The sequence below is a fragment of the Hippocampus guttulatus genome, chromosome 19 (assembly GCF_054856545.1).
Source record: "Hippocampus guttulatus isolate MCC_2025c chromosome 19, RoL_Hgut_1.0, whole genome shotgun sequence".
NCBI lineage: Eukaryota > Metazoa > Chordata > Actinopteri > Syngnathiformes > Syngnathidae > Hippocampus > Hippocampus guttulatus.
Window position 1 is genome coordinate 1,100,835 of NC_141279.1, and position 13,503 is coordinate 1,114,337.

The following is a 13,503-nucleotide window of genomic DNA, read 5'->3' on the forward strand; positions in this document are numbered from 1 at the left end:
GCTCACTCACCATTTGGTGTTTTTTTACTGTCCGGCGCCCCGTTCTACATTTTTCTGATGAGCGTTTGCCGCGCAAAATCCACGACGGGCGCCGCTGCCCTCAAACGTCAGACGTGATGGATGGCTTTCTTCCTGGGTTATGTCCACGTTTGGGTGGGAGGTTTGCAGGGACAAGAGGGCAAATTGAATGCGATTTGGAGGGCTACGGAGCAGAATACCTGGCGAGGTCTTTGTTGGGGAGACATCGCTGAGAACTGTTATATCGGCTACCAAGGAAATCACGCATCCACGCACGCGTGTTTTTGAAGCAGCTGTGGTAGGCGAGGAGGGGGGGGGGGGATTGGGGGCGGGGGTCTTTGCACAGCCTTGGGGGAGCAAAAACACATTCTTGGCATGTTAAGGACCACGCAAGGTAACAAACCTTTCACTGTGTGGGGCGCGAGCGAGACCTTGACGCTGAAAGCCTGTTGCCTTGAAACGCCATCCTCAATCTCTCCGCCATATGAGGCGACTTAGATCTCATGAGATGCTCTTCAGCTAATACAAAATGACACTGACTCTTTTCTTTTTGGGGTGGTGGGGGGGGGGGATGACGGTTGAATCAAGACATCGTTGTACGCCTGCATTGAATTTATTCCTCCTCTCCCTCCTGAAGGAAATCCTCCAAGGTGTATTTCCTAGTTCCTGCCGCTGTTGTTTTTCTTTTTTTAATCTTTGCTGCTCTTCGGTGTTGAGAGCGGATTGCAACAATGTCGCTATTGATTATTCGATCGGGCCTGAGAGAGCGCTCAGTCGTGAAAAGACAAATTAGCTGCAAGCCGCTGACCAATTGCTACAAAGCAATCTCACCGCGACTTTTCCACAACATGGTCGTGAAGGTTTATGAAGAGGCAGTTTGGTTTTTTTTGTTTTCTTTTCGGTGTGGGGTGTGGGGAGGGGGGGGTCAAAAAGAAGGGTCTATCTGGCGCTGGGTTGTTGAGTCCTCGCATTCAAGGCCCGATGAGATGATGGTGTGCATGAAGACAAAGCGGCACAGGTGCAGCGGGGCCAACATCATCGACTGTAACTATGACAACACTCGATTGATTGCGATGGGGCACAAATGCCGCATCAAATGATGAGAAAATGTTGCATTTTTAAATCATAACGATCATTTGAAAAAAAAAATAACCCTCATCGGAGTGGATTTAGTGAGCCGAGCGAGGACCAGCCTTCAACCTGTGCCCCAATCCAAGAGAATGGCCTTATTCATCCATGCAGCTGCGCACTTTGCTCTGGAACGCAATTGAAATTCCGAAAAGGCCGAATTCTGCACACGCTGCATTACAAAATGGCTCGCACCCTTTCGCGCTTAATGACAACTGCACCCACAACCCCCCGCCGCCGCCCCCCCCCCTGCCCCTCGAAAGGCAACGAAATGTGCTTTTGAGTGAACCTCAAGGTTTGCGCGCCTGTGTCCTTTTGCGCCGAGGAAATATTCATTCCGTCTCAATCGTCACGCATCCTTGCAGCCTGTGCACGATTTGCCACCCGACAGTCTCGCGCGGATGTCAGCGGGCGCACGGCGGAATCAAATCGCGGCGCCGGCCATTTCGTCTCATGCTTTCCCTTCGAAGGTTCACACCTGCACGGGCGCGCGCTTACCTCGGCGTCGCGCAGTCGAACGTCGATGTTTTTCCATTCAACATCCTCATCGGCGCTCGCCCGTCTGTCTTTTGCCACCCCGCCGCCTCCCCCACCCCCCCCCCCTCAACCTCCACCCCTTCCGCCAAAATGGATTGGCTTGTCTCCCGGGCTGAGAGCTGCCTGCCCTCTTCTTGTTCGCCTCGTCGGCTATTCCGCAGCGCCAACGCAGCGGCGGTGGCGGCGGCGGCGGGCGGCGGAGCTGCTGCTGCCGCTGCTGCTGCTGCTGCTGACGATGAACACAATCCACGGCGTCACGGATGGAACGAGGCGGCATGAAAACATGAAAAGGGAGCGAGGAAATTCACTTGGAAGGCCACCGGGAGACGACGATGCGAAGTAGGATCACGTCGAAGGGGACGAGGATGCACGCGAGCGTCTGTTCATCCTCGGAGAAGGCGCGCGCGCAGGCTGCGCGCAAGTACAGCCCCCCCCCGCCCCCGCCCCTCGCTGCTCTTTACGCACATTTCGCACGTCCCCCTTCTCTGAATGCCACTAAGAGCAGCCAGGATGCGCCTCTCGCGGCTACACCTGCAGTCGCGGAGCCGTTCAAGCACCCGATGCTGTAAAAGAGCAGGAGGCCGACTCCAATCTTGGAGTCGTGAGTCACCCCATGGAGCACTCCGGGACAAGTTCAGGCTTTGCAGTCAGCAAATCAACAAGACTTTCCCGGAGTGACTTGATTGATGACTTGCTAAAGCCACACAATAACCCCACTGACCGCTTGATTTTTGCCCTGGCGCTGGGCTTCAAAGGTCTTCGGTCGACTCGCCCCGCCTCCGGCGATATTTTATGAGCTCCGTGACTTTGACTTCCGTCCCTTTTGGGAACAAACACCCTTTTCACTTTTACTCGGACTTCCGCAAAGTGGCTTGCTCTCAGCAATGATGAGAAAGTCATTGACGGTGACCATCGGAGGAGAACTGGATGCGAAGACAAGAAGTAAAAGGGGTCAACCAGCTGGCCAAGATGACGGAGCTCGCCGGAATTTCTGGCGGGTCCGGACCGTTTGCTCTAATCTCTTCACCAAAATGTCACGGCAAAGGGCTGAGGTGGTCTGACCCTTCAAAGAAAAACATCCGAGTCAAAAACGCACATGGGAGCTTTTGTCATGGGCCCAGGTTGAACCTGTTTGGCACCAACATAACGCTGCTTATCACCAAACGAAAAGCATACGTAATGTTTTGGGGTTTCTTGTGTGTGTGGGAGGGGGGGGGGGGGGCGGGGAGGTCTGTTGGAACTGGAGCCTGAGTCAAGGTGGAGGGGCAATTATGAGCAGTTTGAAAAAAAGCCAGCAGTGTTAGTAATAAGCCTTGAGGCTTTGGCTCCAAAGCCAAAACACAAATGTCAGGAGAAGCCTGCAAAAACTGCAGCCATTTTGCTGTACCATACCCCCCCCCCCCACCACCACCAATATATTTGTAATGGCTTGGAAATGATTTTGTTCTCCTTTTAAGGAGATCCCTGTGATGCCATGAAAGCTCTCTGCCAGCCATGGCTTGTCCTGCAAGCCTTTTCCAACAGCTGAGCATGATTTTGGGCTTCGTGAAATGATGCACATTGGTGGTTTGCACAAAAGTGTCTCTTGTGAAGACACGGCAGCAAGCGTTGCCCCGGCGCATTTGGAGCGTCCCCTCTTCTCAGTTGCTGCGCTGCGCTGCCCTCCTCCAAGTTAGCGGGTCTTCGCTCTGTCCCGGCCCGCACTAAAAGCTCAGAGAACACAGAAAGCCAGTTATGCTTCCGAAAGACCCCCCCAAGATATGACAGCCCCCCCACCCTGCTTCCTCCTCGTCCCCTCCCTTTTGCACCTCGCTGCGAATGCCGTAGTGAGCATTGTTCAAGAGCGCTGCCTTTTTTTTTTTTTGCTGAAAGCCTGCACAGCAATGAGGTCTCTGTGCCTTTTCGACCCCCTCCACTCCGTCCCATCTACTCAACCCCCCCCCCCCCCTTCTATTAAATTTCCAGTCACACAACAGTGCAGAGGATATTCCTCCTTTCCCTTGTCCCCCCCCCTCCCGCGTTCTCTGCTGAAATCTCAGCTCACAATCCGGCCTGCTTCCCAACCTGGCCGCCTTTCAGCGCTCCCGCTCCTCTCCGTACGTCTTTTTGCCTTGCACCCCCCCGCCGGCCGCCACGCCATTTCCAATGACTCCACGCCGCCCCTGCCAAGTCGGCGGCCCTCGCCCCCCTCCGCGCTTTCCACTTGGCGTCCTCACTGTGTCATTGCACATTGAATCTGATATCCCCCCTCCGCCACCCCCGCCCCCCTTTCTGCACTTATGGCACCCTTGAGCATCTGCGTGAGGAGAGGAGGACGCGCACATGCGCCTGTTCACCACAAGTCCACATCACGGCTGTATTGCCGGTGTCATCAGTACACGAGGTGCACAGTGGAAGGGCTCGTCGTGCCTCCGCGCGGAGGACAAGCGCGTGGCACTTGGCGATGACAAAACCAAAGCGCTTCCGCTTAACGCCGTGTTGGGAGCCACGGGAGAGGGAGGGCGGCGAGGATTTGGCTGAGGCTCGCTAGCGCGCCGAGACATATGTGGCATGCTGATCGCGACGGCGAGGTGCGGCTCACGCCGTCAAGGGAGTTTTGGAGGGGCGGGAGGGGGCGGGGGGGTGGGGGGGTGGAGGGCGCACAGACACACGTCCGTCACTTCCAATTCCCTCACCAATGTGGGGGGGGGGGGGGGCTGGAAAAAAAAAATCATAAAAAGTGGACATTTTGTGGCGCCAATATGCGGGAGGCTGAGAGACAAAACCCCGCTGGCTCAGTATCTTAGCAACAGCCTCCATCTCCTTGGAGACGGAGGCCTGACATCATTTCCTGCCTGGGAGAGGAAAACTCACTTAAGTGTGTGCGTTTCCGTGTCCGCGTGCTTTAATGGAGGTTGACTGCATGTTCCACGTGGGCATGCGTCGGACCGGCACACTCGAATTAAAAAAAAAACAAAAAAAAAGACTAAACGACAGTTTGACTCCACGAGTAGAGGTGAAATTTTGTCATCGCTATTGTATTTTCTGCCACACTTCCAGCTGATTATTTTTAGTTCAAGAACCGCATTGCCTTCGATACGCGATGGCTTTGCCGACGGCTCATCTCGAATGTTCCAAACGTCAGCGCTGAGAACATTGAGCGATTTGCGACCCAAATTTGTTTATCTTTCACTCCCCTCTTGTGGTGGAAAAGGAAAATTGCAATCGATCTCAGGACGGATCGGAACCACGCGGCAAATGAATTGCGTTATCCTTGTCCCACCGGTAGATTGTGCTGTTGGAGCGGTTTTGGAAGTGGGAGGGGGGCGGGGGGGATTCCATGTTTCTTCCCGCGGGCCCCTTCATCGTCCTTATGCCAAAGGTACTGATAAAAGGTCATGACAAATTGCCTTTTAAAAATACATATTTATTTATCCTCCTCAAGAAGATGTCATATTCTGATTTTAAAGTCACAAGGGGCGACGCCTTAAACCGGTTGCCAGCCAATCGCAGGACACACAGAAACCAACAACAATGCGCCCGCGCTCACACTCACACCTCGGGACAATTTGTAGGGCCCAATCAACCTGCCATGCATGTTTTTTGGAATGTGGGAGGAAACCGGAGTACCCGGAGAAAACCCACGCAGACCCGGGGAGAACATGCATACTCCACACAGGGAGGCCGCAGCCCGGATCGAACCCGCGACCTCTGCACTGTGAGGTGGACGCGCTGGACCACTGGACCACCGGGCCACCATAGCTACTATATTTTTTCCATCTAAAGCCACCAGTTGGACTGTGCAGTCTGTGTTCTCTGAAACTAAGCCATATGCCCTGTGAACTGAACTCAGGCTAAACCGATTTCAAGCATCAATGTCCCTGATAAAAAATAAATAAAAAACAAGCAGAAAACACAAGCCGCACACTCAGCAGAGGTGATTAGAACATTTAATCACAGACTCCTATCGCTGCGCCGCGTCGACTCAGTCGCTCCGAGGTTTGATTTACCCGCCCTCTCGTGAGGAAAAATCTCATTCACGAGACGGATTGCTGAGGGGGGCCCTCCGACCGGCCCCTATAAATCATTCTTTAATCAGAAGCCTCGGAGATTGGGTGCAGGCACCCTCGGGAGCGAGACCGCGACGCGGTGACTCCTCCCCGCGCGCCCGCGCAGCCCCGGCAGTTTTTATCTTGGCGTTTACCCCCTCCGGGAATGTCAGTCCGCTCGTCAGGGAACGAAGAGGGATGACCCCGACCCGCGCCCTTGCCCGAAAGCAAAACACCGCGGCGCAATTCGTGTCTGTCAACGGAACGCTGCTGTTTTATTCAACAGTTGGCGCTCACGGAGGAGAGCGGAATATTAGCCGACTTCAGCAAGGGCTCCGAAATAGCACCGCCGAGGCGAATGCTGCAGCGATTAGTCTGTCACGTTGAAACTCAAACAACACCGTTGTCGGAAACAAAGATGACTTCTGGTCGCGTGATCGCGACAAAGTCCAGTTTCGGTCACATTTTTGCGTCACTTAAGTGGACGTTGTGCTTCTCCTTCTGGTGTGCACGCCTTGGGGGGGGGGGGCAGAGGGGTATGGACTCATCTAAAGCAAAACTACACCATTATCGTTTTCGTTGTAGTTATCACAGCATGCGTTGCTGTAATTGCTGCCCACAGCCACAAGGAGGCAGGCTATCTATGGATTGCTATGATCGGCTGTCATGAAGCCCTCGTGCGACTGATGGATGCACTGGGTTGAATTCATGCAGAGCGTGGTGAAAATATTCTCCAGAGTCTGCTGCGTGAGGGCGGACCAAGGAGGGGGTGCGGCGCGTCAGTCAAGTGTGAGTGAGAGCCCAGCGCGGGTTTAATGCAAAGCTTGATGTGACGTCATGGTTTTTTTTTTTAAGATCTTGTGCGTGCAGAGAGCCAGACTAAGTGGTCAGACCGCGCGCGCCCTCCCCGGCGGTGCGTCATGACCATGGCCGCAAGAGCGGGCCACTCTGAGGAAGGGTTTTTTTTTCCTCTACCCCCACACCCCCCCCACATACACACGGGAAGTTTTGGACGCGCCTCAGAGGAGACGGAATGCGATCTTTTCAAAGCTTTGGAGAGATCAGGCAAGATTAATTAAAGGGAGGGGGGGGGGGAGATGCAGTGCGGGTATCCATGGAGAGATGGCATGCGCGCTCGTCTTCAATCGCCGGCTTACAAAACCATCAGTGTGCTTGTTGTGCCTGTTCCTTTCCTACGCGGGCTACTGCGCCTTATTCCACGCGGAGCCGCTCACGCCGCCGGCCAAGGGGGATCCGGCGGCCGGCGGAGCCTGCGCGTCGATCGCGGAGGCATCGCGGGCGTTTGCGCCGCGCGACAGGAGCCACGCGCCCAGCCCGCCCGCGGCGCACCCCAAGTTCGGCAATAAAAAGTTGCCCGACGCCATCATCGTTGGCGTGAAGAAGGGGGGGACCAGGGCGGTTCTGGAGTTCATACGCATCCACCCGGACGTGAGAGCCGCTGGCACCGAGACGCACTTTTTTGACAGGCACTACGGCAGAGGGCTCGAGTGGTACAGGTAAGCTCGCAGGATGTTGGGGGGGGGGGGGGGGGGGGGCAGCGCATGAGGTGCACTCGTCGAATACTCCGAGAGCAGTTCTGCAGAATTCTCACTGACGCTGTCAGAACTATCGATTCTGGAAAAAGTGGAGGATCGAAATACTCGACACCCAGCAGGTGGGGCGAAACCTCTGACTGAATCAGTGCAAGAGCAGTGATCACAGCGCAAATGCATCTTAAGGTATTTTGGATACATATACACACACACAATATGTGACGCCAGCATCCACTTAAAAGGCTCGAAACGAAGAATGAAAAATCATTCGAGTTCGTGATTAGCCGTGAAGCGAGATCGGCCTCCGTATTGCGGCATTTTGATTGTCGGCCCCCAGAGAAGGTCAAATGCCAAGTCGGACTTCGGGGCTTCGGAAGGCCATCGCAAAGCCTCGTTTGCGTCCGAGGAGTAAAAGGTCAAACCGTGCGGCCGGACAGCTACTCATTGAGCGGAGGAGCCGCGGCCGCGCGCAAGCGCCGTCGGGCGAAAAGGTGAAGCTGGAGATTCCCCAAAGTTAACAAATGGGAAGCGCTCTCGGAGGGCTGCGGCGCACACGCTTGCCTTGTCACCCGCCGGCCGCGCGCCGGAGCGGCTTAGCTCGAGCGGCCTTTGCCACGCGCCGCGACGTACGGAGAAATCATTTGAGAGGATGTAAACGAGCTTTTTGCTTTTGATCTTTCTTTCAGAGGGGCGATGCCGAGGACCCTAGAAGGGCAACTCACCATGGAGAAAACGCCCAGCTACTTTGTGACAAAAGAGACGCCGCGCAGGATCGCCGCCATGTCCCGCGACACCAAGCTCATCGTGGTGGTGCGCGACCCCGTCACCCGAGCCATATCGGACTACACGCAGACTTTGTCCAAAAGCCCCGACTTGCCGAGCTTCCGGGAGCTCGCCTTCCGGAACCGCAGCTCGGGCCCGGTGGACACCTCCTGGAACGCCATCCGCATCGGCCTGTACGCCCTTCACCTGGACAACTGGCTGCGCCGCTTCCCTCTGGCTCAGATGCACTTTGTCAGCGGCGAGCGCCTCGTCGCCGAGCCGGCGGGCGAGCTGGCCCGGCTGCAGGACTTCCTGGGGCTCAAGCGCATCGTCACCGACAAGCACTTCTACTTCAACCGCACCAAAGGCTTCCCGTGTCTCAAGAAACCCGAGAGCAGCGGCTCGCCTCGCTGCCTGGGGAAGTCCAAGGGCAGGACTCACGCGCGGATCGACCGGGACGCCGTCGAGCAGCTGCGCGACTTTTACAGACCCTTCAACGTCAAGTTCTATGAGATGGTGGGCCACGATTTCAAGTGGGACTAGACATTGGGGCCGACCCCTACTTTGACAGGGCGGACGCACCTTTTACGAGGAGGAGTGCGGCAAATCCAGTCAAAACTGGCGGGGCATCACCTCCGCTTGACCGCTCGGCTTCCCGAGCCTATTCATCCGAAAGCAGAGCAAAGGGCAATTCTGGGAAGAAGGACTTTGAAAACGGTGTCAAAAGTGACAGTCGGACGCCTTGATTTGTACTTTAAGCACTTTAGGGGATTTTCTTGCGTGTTCATCCATTCAATTCCGCCCATCGCCCGAGTCAAAAGGGATCTGGGGTCATCCCACGCTTGGCCAACAAGGGGATTGGATGCCTGTGAATATTCTCTCAAAGAGCGTGGCACCCTTTTTTGATAAAAAACAACAACATATATATATATATATATATATATATATATATATACAGTATATAGTGTGTGTATAGATAGATAGATATAATTTATACAATTTGTTTTTGTTTTTTTTCATGTACGTTGTTTCAAAGCCTTGTACAGCACTTTGAGTTGCATTCTTATGGATGAAAAGATCTCAATAAAGTTCGATTGATCGAAGCATTCACACGCGCATTGCGACTCAGCGAGTGGCAAGTGGAGTTGCCAACATGGAAGTTGGGCCTTTCGCCAACGGAAGACAGAAAAAGCATCCAAGTGGAAAGCCATCGACAAAAAAAATAAAAATAAAAAAGCCCTTCAATTTTGTCTCATGCCTTTGTTTCAATGGAATCATAACTGCTGCTCCAAGCTTCACAAAAATCATCAGAAGACCTCATTTGGTGAAGGGTGCCACACAGATCCAAACAATGCTCGTAGAACACACAGTCGAGGAAGGGTGTGGCAGTTCAGTGACAACACAAGAGAAAAAAAAAAAGAGACATGCATGACATCCAAATCAGCAAAAACAACTTCACATCAAAGTCACGCGTCATCATCGGCAATCCGACCATTCGCGTCGAGAAGCTCGGCATTCGCGGCCAGCCGATCTGTCTGGCGGTGTCAAAATGGCCGCCCGGCTCAGCGCAAGTTGCACAAGGGGCAACTTTGTCCCCGCGCTTGCGCTCGCACGTCTGAGCGAGGCGTGAAATGAATGGTTGGCAAAAGAAAGAACGGGATGCAAAACTTAGCTTTTGTGGCCAGCCAGATTCCAAGCCGGGCGCAGGCTGCAGAGTCCGAGTCGATCCCAGGAAAGTCGGGGCGACGGGATTCTCCCAAAGTCCAATCGGTCATTGGGGGCCATCTTTGTCTTTCTTTCATTTTACTCCCGCTTGAGGCTTTCTTGCATTTTGCCACTCCGTTTGGAAAGCTTGGTTCCCTCCGTGCTCAAAGGTGGCACCTTGATTTCCTTCTCCACTTCCTGTTCCTCTCTTTTACTTCCCGTCAGTCAGCCAATAAAATGAGAGCATGTTGAAGAAAGAGCAAGTCAACCAGCAAACAGAAAAACAAGAATAGAATGTGCAGAAAACTCAGAAAAGCTAAAGCAAACAAATTCATCCAAAAAAAAAAAAAAATCGAGATGTTGTTGGGGGACAACTTGAAGCAGCTTGCTGTACTTTGACCTTTGACCTGTTCCACCTGCAGCCTTCCCTCTTGAAATCTTTTCTCACACTTTTTTTACAACTTCTTCCTCACAATAGTTAGCAGAAGATGGTGGCGAAAAAAAACAACTTCAAAGACGCTCTTCCTGCTTGGCACCCTCAAAGCTCGCCGATCCACATTTTTTTTTTCTTTTAGGCTTTGCCCCAACGTGACCTCCAGGCGGGGACGTGGGTGCTGTGCATTCACTCACTGCGACGCCCCGCCCCCCGCCCGTCGCCGTCGTTCCTTGTGTAGCAGCGGCACATATCCGGATCTTCACACGCACGCGCAAAGATGCCGTCGGTGAGCAGCAGACGCCGCCGCGAGCAGTTCCGAGGATGGTGCGCACGGCTCCTAATTAGGCCTGAGGGCCGGGAAGGCGCAGACCCGGGGAACAAGCGGCAGCCAGAGTCTGATTAGACTCTCCCAGCGCTCGGCCCTCCCAAGATTGCTTGCAGGTCAAATCTCGCTCGCTCGCACGCTTTGCTTTCCTTTTCAAATCTCAACTCCCGCAGGAGGCGGCCTATGCAAATGTTGAAATTCTTTGCCGCGGCAGGTTGGCGACGTGACCTATTTGCACCAACTCGGGCCTTCTCCGTGCCCGGGCGGCGAGGCGCTCGACGGTCTTTTGACTCTATTTCGAACTGAACGTTCAAACAAAGATGCGGCAAAGTTCCCCCCCGAAACATAACAAATTAATTGACAGTCGGAAGACGGAGTTGAGAGTGCTGAAAAGTCACCGAAATGTCAGCCAGATGTCGGGGCTCTCGCCCTAAAAGCTACCCGCTGACTTTTAACGACCTCCCAATTTCACAAGGAACCCCGCATTGTTTCTTAGCAATTCTCCAACAAGCGTTAGCGTAGCCCCGCGACCCGATGCCGATCATGCGGCGCGCCCGCTCCATTGAAGGCGGACTACTTCAAACGAGGAAGATGAAAAATGAGGTTCCTTTCCGATCCAGCGACACCGCAGAGGAGGACGGCGAACGCCGAATAGTCGTTTCGGCCGACAGGATGTCCCAGAGGCCGAAATCGTCAAATTAAAAAGGACGCGCTGACAAGTGCGCGGCGCGCTCCCCAGTACGAGGACCTTCGTGATATGCGCCTCCCCGCAGCTCTCGGCAGAGGCGCGGTCCGCGGGGAGGCCGCGTCCGAGGTGATGCGCTCTAATGAGCTTCTGGCCAGAAAAGCCGAGAGCGGAAGAAATGAGGCGGGCGGCGTCAAGGGAAAGTCGGGTCATCTCGCCGCAAAACGTGCGAATGTGCTCGAGGACCCGGACGTCGCGATTCTGAGGCCGCGTGAAACGCTGAAATGCAAAAGGAAAAATGGTGGTGGTGGTGGTGGGGGGGGGGGGGGGGATTTTATTCACAACACAAAAACCTCGCATTTGAACAGGGGTGTGTAGACTTTTTTTTTTGCATCCACCTCACGTAATCATCGCATGGGCTGACGAGGATCCATGAGCATCGTTTTCACAGCGGTCAGAGGAAACCGCAGACAGCGCAGCACTCGACGTCAAGTCTTGGAATGACGTGCGGCGATCGGAGCCGACCCTTGATGACATCATTCGTCAAGAAGAGGCCGCGCGGCTTCGCGAGACTAATCGCACGCGTCCGAGTCTTGCAAATAGGAAAGCGCCGCACGCCAGAGCACCGAGATGGGAGGCGCGAACCCCAGGCGGAACGCTCGCCGGGAGACGTGCGCTAATTAGGATGCGCGCCGCACATCTCTCCGAGGAGGAGGACAAGGTTCACCTCCGCGGCCAATCAAAAGGCGGCCCGCGTGCCGGCGGCCCCCTGGACCGCAGGCCGGCCGCATCCCGAGCCGACGCCAAGATGTCGATGGAGGGCCGATTGTGATCGTGAGGCGGTCGAACGCGTGATTCCAGTGAAATGATTCGGAACTTGACTGTCGTTTGTTCCCACGCGCAGCCAAAATAACAAACACAGAGAGGGGGGCGGCCCCTTCTCTCCGATGGCACGTCAGACGCTCGTCGCGGCTCTTTTCCCTTTTATGTTTCTCCGAGCACTCGTGTATCTCCTTGAGAAAATCACACAGGACAGACACCGACTCATCTTCCCTTCTGAAGACCGAACAACTTTTGTCCGACCGAGTGTGACGCGCACGTGCCAAAAAAAAAGCCTGCAAGATTCAAGGCCGGGTGGCGAGACACGCCTGGTTTCTGACAGGATGCACGTGTGAAAGCGTGATCGGGGCGTACGATAGAAGGAAGGCTGCTTTCCAAAAAAAAATGTTAAAAAGCGCACAAGATCAAAGCCTTCGCCTTGCTCTCTCTGGTGCAGCTTCCATCTCGGCATCGCTGCAAAGCCTCTCTTGATGGAGGATGCAAGGAGGAGCCGCGGCTGGCGGCCAAAAGGAGAGAGAAAAACAAAAAAAAGACACGTCGGAGGCGATGATTGACATCCCGCCATCTTTTTTTCCATCTTCCCGTGATGTCGATCGAGACACACGGACGCCAACGACGGCGGCCTCGCAACGAGGTGGCAAAAGTCATCTGTGCTCAAGATGACAGAGTAGCATTCGGCGTATTTCACCAGGGTGGCGAGCGGCGAAGGGGCCTTTGCGGCCCCGGCCGATACTCGAGTAAATCACAAAGAGTATGAGCGAAAAAGCCGCCGGAGCGCACCGACGAGTACTTGCTTCCTTGTCGATCACGCACGGAGAAGCATCATAGCAGGAGTGGCGGCAGACGTGCGATACTTCACGCGCCTCCGCGTTGGCAACGGCCCCGGGATTCCGGCTAACACGCTAGCCTCCCTAATGGAGGTGATATTCATTTATGGGGGGGGGGCTTCTGGCTTCCTTCCGCATGACAACAAATTCCAATCTCAACAAAACTTTTTATCTTTTTTAAACGAGGCTGCACGTTGCAGAGGCACGCACGCCGGTGATTCCTGAAAGTCGAATCCACTCCCGAGGCGCGGTGGCGTCGCAGCTGGGTTTGTTTGGGGGGGGGGGGTTTTCCTCCTCCGTCGATATCTGCTGGCGCTTATGTAATTGGGTGACGCGTCATGTATATTGCATGGCCTAAAAAGCTGCTCTCTTGCCGCCCGCACTCAAGGCTCGCTGGATTTTTCATCTCCAATTAAAAGGGAACTCGAGTATTGCGCCGTCGGACCGGAGCAAGAGGGAGAAATAATTGACGGGCTCGCTCCCGAAACAAGTGAATTATTTAATGTGTTTTGGACTCTTATGCCGGTTCAAGAAAAAGCTCTTGCACTGAAAATGCAATTAGGTCCTGGACGCAGGCGGTGAAAAAGGTTGGAAACAAAAGGAAAAATTCATCAGGACCCTTCACGAGGATGATGCGCTCGCCGTACTTTGTCAAAGGCG

The 13,503-nt window shown here is 54.5% G+C and overlaps 1 protein-coding gene across 1 annotated transcript; it reads left to right on the forward strand.

Moving 5' to 3' along the window:
* The first annotated feature begins 6,336 nt into the window (after window positions 1–6,336).
* LOC147189435 (heparan sulfate glucosamine 3-O-sulfotransferase 2-like) lies at window positions 6,337–9,254 on the forward strand. The gene is made up of 2 exons (XM_086137980.1): window positions 6,337–7,228; window positions 7,951–9,254. The coding sequence occupies exons 1-2, from the start codon at window positions 6,834–6,836 to the stop codon at window positions 8,567–8,569; spliced, it is 1,014 nt and encodes a 337-aa protein (XP_085994106.1). The 5' UTR covers window positions 6,337–6,833; the 3' UTR covers window positions 8,570–9,254.
* Window positions 9,255–13,503: the final 4,249 nt, after the last annotated feature.